A 10,161-nucleotide genomic window follows, 5' to 3' on the forward strand; every position below is an offset into this window, starting at 1 on the left:
GGTCTCATGGCCTCCAGAGATGTGTTCAAATGAAGATATTCAGAGAGCTTCCTATCAGCTGGAAAGGAGCTCCTTGTGCTGGCCACAGTTCCTCTACACCTCACATGGGGATATCACAAACATGTGTGGAGATCCCCCTGGCTAGAATAAGATGCAGCAGCTCTGCAGAGATGCAGAGGAACACAGAGACAGGCAGAAATAGATCTTGCAAGACCAAGGATAAAGCTGGTTTACTCATTTAAATGTACCACTACGTTAGTCAAGAAAAAAAATATCTCCCTGGCAATGCCCTGTGCAGCCATGGCCAGCTGGCCGCTAGATGTTCCCCGTACTCCTCTCCAAGCTCCCAGGAGACACAGTCGTGCTGCCAAAGGCTCTGCAGGAGCTGCAGCTGGGAAGCAAAGGCCCCAGGTGGGAAATGAACATGCTACAGGATGATCTGTGTTTCAGGCCAGGGAGAACATACATTTTTTTTCTGTAACAATGCCCTCACTTTTTTTAATGCCAAGTTTTCCCTTCCCACCCCTCTGCCAAGGCTTGGTCCTATCTGTAAAAGAGATTATGTTTAATTCCCAGTGGCTATAAGGAGAATTTCCTGCTCCTGAAACCCTTCTGCTTTGCCAGGGAAAAATGTTCATTTTCCTTACTGGTTAGTTTTATTTTTGGATTTCTTTTCTTCTGCTGGGGAAACAACTGTGCTGCCTTTCTCCATGGGGGCAAGCTATGGGATGCAGAGCAGGACTCCAGCTCCAGTATCTGGACCCAGAGATGGCCACCTTAATGTACTGGTGGTGGGCTCTCTTCTTGTTGAGAAGGGGAATTTTTTAAGCAATTAATTGCATAGATGGTTATCACCTCAGAGAGCACTTAATTGAGAAATACACAGCCACTTCATCTGGGTAACCAAAGAGGAAGCGAAGCCCTCCTAACTCCAATCCTAACCCTGTCTGTTTGTAATCCCACCAGCTGTATGAAGGCAACTTGTAATATTTTGCCACCAAAATTTTGTTCCCTTCCTTCATTCCTGTGCTCTAGATCTAGACCCTGACCTTGTAGTCAGCACCATCAAGGCAGATCCTTGGGCATGAGCCAGAGCCTCCCTGAAGTAGGTGTGAGGTTGGAAACAATGGCACACTATTTGGGGTTTAGAAGCACACTAGTTTGGAATCCTGATTTCCATGCCTATGGATGGTATGTAAAGACATGAAAGCTAAAAAAAAACGCTGGTGGCTTTGTGCCTCTGCCTATGCAGCACACAACCACAGCTGTGTAGCGCTTACCTGGAGTGGTAGGACTGAAGCCAAGGGGTGCCAAGCATACCCTGAGATATTTGCATCATGCTGGGATCGGGCTGGTTCTCTGAAAGTTTGGTTGAATGCCAGGAGTGAGGTCGGCCTGGAGTTTCACTCCGCCTAGGTAAAAGCAGAAGGATTTTGCACGTCAACCACAGACCAGCTCTTTCAAGGAAGGTGAATGTGAAGAAACTCTGACATTTGAAGAAGAAGAAACATTTGAAACACTCACTTCTGTCTCACCAACGATCAAGAATCCCCAAACATGCCACACACATTCTCCTTTGCCCCAGCCTCTGGGTCCAGGGGCAGTATTGGAGCTGCGTATCGTTGAAGATGCAAATGCAACGGCCTGCAGGACAACCTCACCTACACCTACACAGCATGAACCCACGAGAAGGACACGACACATCTTCAAAGCCTTTGTCTCACTGAAATTTTCATGGTGCAGCATGTCCTGAATAAATTAGTAAACAGATTAAAATGTCCTCTGTAGACATAAAACAGACACCAAACGAGGACTCCTAGCACTGAAAAGATACAAGAAAATGGCCAAGGTAAAAGCCAGTTGTTGGGGTCAGACTGTACTGGCAGAAATTAATTTGCTTATGGCTGTTGTTCTGCTCCATAGAAAAATGTTAGCAGAAACTGAGATGCAGAACCACTTCACCAGGAGGTTTTCCATGCAGATTTCAGAAGGGCAAATTACTCTCTCATCATCACTTAGGAGAAGAACAAAACAAGAGACATTTTTTCCTTTAGACATTTGTTGTGACAGGACTATCTGAAGAAGAGCTGCAGTGGAGGTTTACAGGGGGCAAGCTGAACCAAGCACCATTTTACCATTCCATGTATAGATGTGTTTAAAAAAGAGCTCTCTTGTTATGCTCCTTGCCCACAGAAACAATGAAGACAAACACTGCAGGACGGAAAGTTGTTTTTATTACAATTTTGTTTATTGTTCTGTTTATTACAAATAATTGTAATATTTGTTCATTCTTGCCTTCTCCGTTGCAGAGATTTAAAGACTCTCTTTGTACTTCGGAGCAGTATGAGCCCCCAGCATTAATCTGTTGCTTGGGAAAGCATACTGGATGATCACAAGCAAAGCACATTAGCCCTCGATTTGATCAGTAAAAAGCTGCAAGAAGCTGCACAGCCAATCCCCTGAGCCGCAGATATTTTAAACCCTTTGGGCCAATATCCTTGTAACAATACAACACGTGGAGAGCGAAGCTGTGAATGTAAGTCCGAAGACATGCCGTACCAGCTCAGCGCGGGATAACCTTGCATTGTTTCCACACCTACCTGATCCTGGAAACGTGGATTAAGAGTAACCAAATCCTAACCGAGCTTAAGCAGAGAGGGGAAGCGCTGCGGTACACATGATCTCCATCTCATGTTGCAGACACACAGGTGATCCCCGAGCAGGAGGCAGGACAGAGACACAGAGGGTCTGCATGCACACATGCACCCAATGGCAGAGACTGAGGGCTCAGACCAGTCCCCTCTGAATCAGTCGAGAGACTCCTGATGCAGAGCGCAGAGGATGGAAAGGAAGGCACGGCCTCTCCTGCATGTGGGTGTCAGGGAATACCAGGAAGTCCCTGCCTGCAGCCTGCTGTAACACCTGAAAATAGCACCTTGCTGCACTGTACATCGTTAAGCTTAAGTTTGTAAGTATTACTGCCCAAGGAGGGAAAAGGACTGCAGCTGGAGTGTAATACAACAGCGTCTACAAAACAGCCATCTCCCATTACAGAGCTGCAGAGAGTTGGGCATGGTTTATCTGCTGATTTTGCAACAGCTTCTGGTTACGCTCACACTACTGCAGAGCACCACTGTCAGGAAACAATTAAAAGCAGTGTCAAGATTAAACTGGCAAGTGGGACAGAACCGCTTTGGGGAAGTGTCAGATCCTGATTCAACCCAGACAAACTGGCTGAGTGATAAACCTTGCAAATGCAGCAGCTAATTCCTGACTTGAGTAAAGGTAAATTAATAGACCTTTAACTGCTACAAATTTAGTATAGCCTACAATGAAACCAGGAGGCTGCAGGATTTCAAAATGGAACAATAATAATAAACCATCCCACCTCCTTACCCGTTACCTCAGTTCCTCAAGGTCTGTAACTGTACCATACTTGCGGAAGCATTTGAACAGTTGTACTACTAAGAAGTTCTCCTGTTCAGATAATGCAACAAGGTCCTCCCAGATACCTCCCATGATCAGGTAAGTGGTCAGCCAGCTCGGGCTGGCATTCTAACAAATGAGTTGGAGCAAAGGTACCCAGAGAAGTCAGCGGACCTCAATGCAACGCTGCAGCTCTAACATTGATTACATATCAGATACTGCCAAATTCACACTCTAAACTGGGAAACTGAAGGGAAACCACAGAATCACAGAATTGTAGGGGCTGGAAGGGACCTCTAGAGATCATCTAGTCCAACCCTCCTGCCAAAGCAGGCAATAAAGTCTTTAATTGTGCCCAGCTACTGTTAACTGGGTGCTTCTTCTTGCTGTACTCATCACAGCATTTTCACACATTAGCAGTCTTCTGGAACACAGTCTGCTTGATGCAGTCTTGGCTGCAAGGCCCACGGTGACATTTCTGAGGCCCTTTACTATGAACAGGTCTGTAGCTCTCTTTTATTAACAACTGCGTTCTCCCCGTAATCTCTGTAGAAAATTATTTTTATGCTTTGTATGCAAAATAATAATGAAATGGCAAAATTTATAGAGATTCCTTGGCACTAACTATAAATTAATCAGCACCTAAAGAATGGCTATCAGAAGCTTTCTTCACAGTGCAACAGAAAGATTGGTTTATCTTTTCCCCATAGCTACAAACTGAACCCATACAAAACAACATACTGTCTAATTTATGTTCTTTATGTACTGTTCCTTATTGATGCCCCAGTACACACACAACTGGAGTGTGTTGCTTCAATACCAGCCTCATGCCCTCGGAGAGCTTCTACTTCTGTGTAGAAATGTCCGACTTGACTAAAGCAAGCAATTTACCTTCTTCAAATTGCCATTTTCCTGTTTTCTGTGCTTGCCCAGAGAACTTCCTATGTCCCTAAGCTTCCAAAAGGAGCAGTGAGGAGCCATGCAGCAATACCAGCTGCTGCTGCCATACCAGCAAGAACTGCAGGTGGATGTCTCTATGCGGAGAGATCTCGAGCGCAGCAGTTTCTGTATAATCAGAGTGACTATGTATCTGGATAAACACAAAATACAAACAAGGGCCTGATTTTTCACTGCTGTGCTCATGCTTCTGAGATGGTCGTACCCACGAGCACTAGTGTAACAAGGATACCTTCTCCAGACATCCTAACATGCTGCAGTCCCTGTGCCCAGCTATTAAGCAGGAGATGAAGGAAAAACTAAAGCACCAGAAGCCTATTAGGATTTCAACAGAGCGAGGCCACAATCTACTCAAAGCAGTGTCGCTCTTAATTAAGGTTCAGTCATGGTTCTAAAAATAAGCATAACAGATGAGGCCAATTAGAAAGAAGTCGGACCATAATGGCATCAGCTTGATGTGTCTTTCACTGAATTTGTCTTTTGGGGCTCAGAGTCCTTCTGGTGAATTCAGGGGCAGAGTAGATCTGGAATGTGCTCTGTTCCTTTCTCATTTTCACTAAAAATAAGGGGGACTCATTAGAAAGATGTGAGGTCTATGAAATGATACATCATGTCATAGATCTTGGGCAACAGTATCTCCTCACCTACAGGGAGAGCTGCAACCCACACATCTCTTTACGCTCTGATTAAAACTTTCCCGAAGTAAAAGAAAAAACAGGCACTGAAAAAAAACTCACTTCAGGACACTTAGGCCAAATGTGTGAATATTCTCAAACCAGGAAACAACCTTCTTTTCTGCAATACGTCCCTCCCTGTAGCTCCTAGAGGACAACTCTACATCCAGAGAATCCCTTCACAGCATATCACAGCTTTTAGCAGTCTCAGACTTTTAACGCACAAAAAACCCAACAACTTGAGTAACAGATACCAGCTGAGTTCAGCACTCTACGCCAACTCAGTTCAGTTTCATTTCTCTCTCAGATCCCTCTCCAGTGTCACAGGCAAATGTCATGCCTCCTTGTTGTTTCAGCCCACATCTGGTGCTGTTTGTCTTTTTACCCTTTGACGAGCACCACTTGGGATGTCTGAGTTGCATCAGATCGGGCCTTGAGTATCATGTCTGAGCTGACAGACAGGTACTGAAGCCCCCTGAAGTCTCCTGGGAAAGGGAGGCAGAGAATAAGGGCCTTCTGCTCAGGTCTCTTACCATTACCTTCACCAGCATTTTGGGAAAAGCTCCCTTACCCGACCACTGTGAAGAAAGGCTCTGGGTGAAAGCAGAGATGACAATCACATATGCAGAAGTACATATGGATTTTTTCTACTGTGTTTCTCAATAACTTCATAGGCAGGAAGCAGCCAGTCTCTCTTCCTCGTCTTCTCTTCCTAGCACCAAAAGCAGGCAGAAGAAAGCCACGTGGAAAGATTTCTTGGTGGAAGGGAACAACCAAGCAATGCTCACCACGCTGATTCTGGTGAGAGACAAGGTGCAGACGGCTACAGATACATGACAGCATCACATGCTGCAGCAGAAATTGCAGGAGACAAAAGATGTTCTTTCTGGAACACAATGCTCTCCCTCGGGCTGTAGGAAAAAAGTCCCAAGATCACTCAGAGGTGATGGCAGCTGCGAGCAACGGTCGCTCCTTGGTTGAACTCATGAACAGTCAAACATTGTAATTAATGATTATTGGGCTTGTACATCACACCTCTGTGTTATCACATTTCTTTGGTAACCCCTGGGCTGCCTTATCCAAGAAAGGCCCATTTATCCCATTTTCCAGAAAAGGAAACAAAGGCCTCAAGAGGTGAAGTGACTTACACAGAATCACCCAACAGGTCTACCGCAGAGTGCAGCGCCAGGAACTGTGCCATGCGCTGCTGCGTCATTTTCCCTTCATCCAAGCATATGTCTGACAGGCAATATTTAGATTGAGGACTTTGCCCTACACAATGAAAGGGTCCCACTGACATTCCTGACACTAACCAGACAACAGGCTTGAATAGGAACAGCGGGGCTTTGGTTATTAGTGTGAGAGGTGATGTATACAACCTTCAGTCTTGTTGATTACTGGATTCAAAGACTTTGTCCTATTGGGATCTTCTGACAGCCTTCTTTTTTTAAAGAAAGCATTGCCAAGCAACGTGGTAAGTATGATTTAAGTTGAAGAATAAAAGGTATTTCACTTCTGTATCTTGAGAAAATATTTCCCGCCAGGATAGTCTATGTGTGCTGCTCACGCAGGACTGTGGCTTAGACATGTGGGAATCCCCTGCCTGCTACCTGAAGCACATAACGGCTAGAATAAGGAGCTGGTCAGTGCTGGGTTAACAACCCTCTGTAATTTCATTCTTCTTGCCACAGTTTTAGTGTTTCTCTCATTGGAAAAAAGAAAAAAAAAAGAAGAAAGAACAGATCTGGAAAAGAGAGAGTTAGAAAAAACTTATTTGCTTTGGCTTTTGTCCTTGAGAAGGACTCTGCTACATCCTGCCTTCTCCAGACATTAACATCTGCTCTCTGAGCACAGGTAGAGAATCTCAGCAGCCAGGCAGTAATGTGATTTAACCTGCCTGTGGCTTTGCAGAACTCATAGAGCTGCACTGGTTAATCCTCCCTGATGAATTGGCCCAATTGGCCTAATTCAAATAATTTTTTCTCATTCTTTCCTAGTCAGCAAATTAGTTAAAAAGACAGAAAAACAAGCATAGCTTAGATTCTTTTGCAACCTGATATCAAACACACAGCAACCTGCAAGAGGAGAAACTTAGAAACAATGGAAGGAATGTGTTTTCCCACTCTTGTTCAGAGCTTCAGAGGAGCTGGGTGGCTGGCAGCAGGGACACTGACTATTCAAGCCTACAGTGGACAGTTAGCCATGGCAGGTAACCAGGGGGATTCACATGGAGCAGGGCTCTCTTCTGAGTTTGAGCTACAAACCACAAGCAGCTCCAATAACCTCAGCATCAAAATGCTGGTGTAGAAGTGATCAGTGGGAGAATGTACACTACATGCTGAATGTATGGATGTGTCCACATAAACTGGTTTGCATGGATGGGAGCGGATTTTTACACAAACAGGCAGAACCACACAAATCACAGAACCACTAACAAACCTCTCTTCTCCTTCAGAAACTTTTAATCACTTCAGTAATAATCACTGGCACAGCCAAAGTAGAGGTCGGCAAGTCTGAAATACCCTCCCACATTCAAATTCTTGTACATTAAAGCAACTTCCTGCTTGTAACCAAAGCTTCAATGCGAGTTAAGCCACTGAGATATGCAGACACAGCCTCCAACACTGCCGGAAAAATGGAGGAAAACATTGGCTCTGCATCCAAAGACAAATTAATCCAAGTGAAATGCTAAGCTCTGGAGCTTCTGCAGATATCTGCTATTAAATCGACAGGCAAGCAGGATTTACAGTAAGCATGGCCTGAATAACTTGCTGCTGTAGAAAGGTGGTGTATGCATGGCAGCTTCTTTCCAAAATTTGCTATGGGTCTCATACCTCAGGAACGTCAGAGTCCCACACGCAAACCACAGATAAATTCGTCCCTGATAAAACTTTCTCAAGGAGAGATTTCAGCCCTAAAATCTGCTCCATCTGGGAGAGATATCATTCATGGTGCAAAATCCCAGCTGGAGGAAAACAAAACATGCATACTGAGCCCTTCTTTCCTTCTTTTGCAGCCGCTGAGGCTGCACAGGGTCAGGATCCATAAAAGTGCCTAAAAGCTAGAACAACTCCACCAAGGTCAGTGAGTTTGCTCCAGATGTGCATCCTTGCTTCTAAGAGCAGAGTGTGACTTCACGTGTCACATTCCCTCCTCAGCTGCTCAGTAATAGGCAGCTGCTCAGTAACAACATCTCCTCCAGCTATGGGAAATCAGTGAAGCTTCTTGACTTCCAGTAGGTCAAGGTCTGCTCTGAATTCAATGCTGCCAACAAAAGTTGCTGCTTAGACTTCATGGTGTAAATCCCAGAAGACTGAGACACAAAAATGTATGAGGTCATCCAGAATACCATCTAACTGATGCAAAAGGCTTTTTTGCTGCCAGAAGAATCTTTGCCTGAGCAAACACTGTAGAATTTGACCCTAACCTGCATGCAGAAAGGAAGGAAATGAGGCTCTGCCACAACTCTGGTGGATCTAGAGCAATTCAGGAGGCTGATTTCTGAAGACATTTACTTATTTAGAAATGCAGATAGGCTCTCAGCAGGCTTGTCATGAATGCCGAACTCCCACTAAAACTCTCAGATTTGGAGGAGGCCTCTTGGCTTTGGAAAGACAGGCACCTAAATCTGGGGAGCTGCTGTAGGCTTATTGTCAGTGCTGTGGAGGTATTTTGATCCCCCGCCTCCAATGAACTTTACCATAAGTGACAAAGCTTTTGACAAGAAAGGACACTCTTCCAGGACCCTTTCCCAGTGAGTCATCCTCAGGCATATCAGCAGCCAAAGCATTAACATTTTTACACCAACCCCTACGTAAATCTTACATAGGTAAGAAAGAAAAGATGATGCATTATTCAAGGTGCAAAAGGTCAGTTCCTTTCACTTCCCTGGCAATATCTTACAGGCAAGGAAACCACAGGAATAGGCAGGCATGAGGTTAAGAAACTGTTCTGGCCCTCTTTTACCATCTAGTTCCATGGATGCTGGGAATTCATGATATTCTAGTCCAGCATTCCCACTGGAGAGAAGAAGAGTTTGCCAGCCACTCTCCAAAGACAGCAGCCATCAAACACACCCAGCAGACAGGGATGCAGATGTGCACACTCTCACCTGGTCTTCAGCCTTAACTTAACTCCTCCCGGCCACGTAGGTTTGCTGGGCTGAAAGTCAGTGGTCACGCGGTCTGGACCGAGCAGGCAGGGACACGGGTTGGTGCATCCCTTCGCAGCATGTGTGTCCCTGCCAAAGGAAACCAAGGCCATGTAAACAGCAGCACACAAAAAATTTGTATTCGATATTTAATAATTGTTCTTAAAAGAAGGCAACACACGGACCCAACGGGAAAGGTAGAGGCATCAGTCTAACTTTTAGGAAGTGCAAAGAAAATGTCCCAGCGAGCCACCTGTAGCCCTTTTCTTCTCTCTGTCGCTGCCCAGTCAGGCTGCAAGAGAGAGGTTTTGCTCTTCTTTCCACTCAGGCGGTGCTCAGCCCCTGCAAATGCCCCCACAGTACTCAGCACACAGAAGGGAGATCAGCTGCAGCATCCACAGCACAGAACTCATCGCCCTGCATCTGTTCCCTGAGACTACAATCCCTGTCTGCGGAGCTCAGGGGCTCCCCTGCAGGACGTAACCACCTGACAAAGGCTTTGAACGCAGAAAAGCTGAGAGAAAGGTCCACACGGCAACAAAAAGAAAGAGAAGTCTATTTCCCCCCCTCTACTAGTATTTGCACAAAGTCAGCAAACAAATATTTACCCCTCTTTGTCACACGCACGCAGAAGCCACACAAACACCGTGCACCCATCACTTCAGCTCCTTCCTTCCTGCAGGCACAGTGTTCCCACTGGCTCCCATTTCTAGCTCCAAGATGTAAGACAGCCTTGAAATTTCCTCCAGCTCACAACAGCCGAATAAAAGCGAGGCTGGAGAGACCCCTCCCTGGGCCCGCAGCGCGAGGTGCATGGAATGGCCTCTCGCCGTGTGCTTAGCGGGCTGCAGGCTGAGCGCGCAGGCCGGCAGCTGGGGCTTTGGATGGCTGAGATGGCTTGGATGCCATTCCGCTGAGAGGCCGGCCGTCTTTGTGTCCAGCTCGGTCCTCCCC

At 45.9% G+C, this 10,161-nt stretch overlaps 1 protein-coding gene across 7 annotated transcripts in view; it reads right to left on the minus strand.

Annotated features, from left to right (window-relative positions):
• The window catches only part of SHROOM3 (shroom family member 3), a 139,858-nt gene that overhangs the window by 19,159 nt on the left and 110,538 nt on the right, over window positions 1-10,161 (minus strand). For 6 of the 7 annotated variants that reach the window (XM_021394615.1, XM_021394614.1, XM_021394616.1 and 3 more), the window contains 2 exons: window positions 9,169-9,297; window positions 1,281-1,412 (listed from right to left, as the gene is read on the minus strand). In XM_021394615.1, the coding sequence (XP_021250290.1) occupies window positions 1,281-1,412; window positions 9,169-9,297 (261 nt within the window). Of the gene's footprint in view, window positions 1-1,280; window positions 1,413-9,168; window positions 9,298-9,815; window positions 10,104-10,161 lie in introns of those variants that run through there. The other variant, XM_021394620.1, reaches the window with a different exon arrangement.

Source organism: Numida meleagris, chromosome 4, assembly GCF_002078875.1.
Source record: "Numida meleagris isolate 19003 breed g44 Domestic line chromosome 4, NumMel1.0, whole genome shotgun sequence".
Lineage (NCBI taxonomy): Eukaryota > Metazoa > Chordata > Aves > Galliformes > Numididae > Numida > Numida meleagris.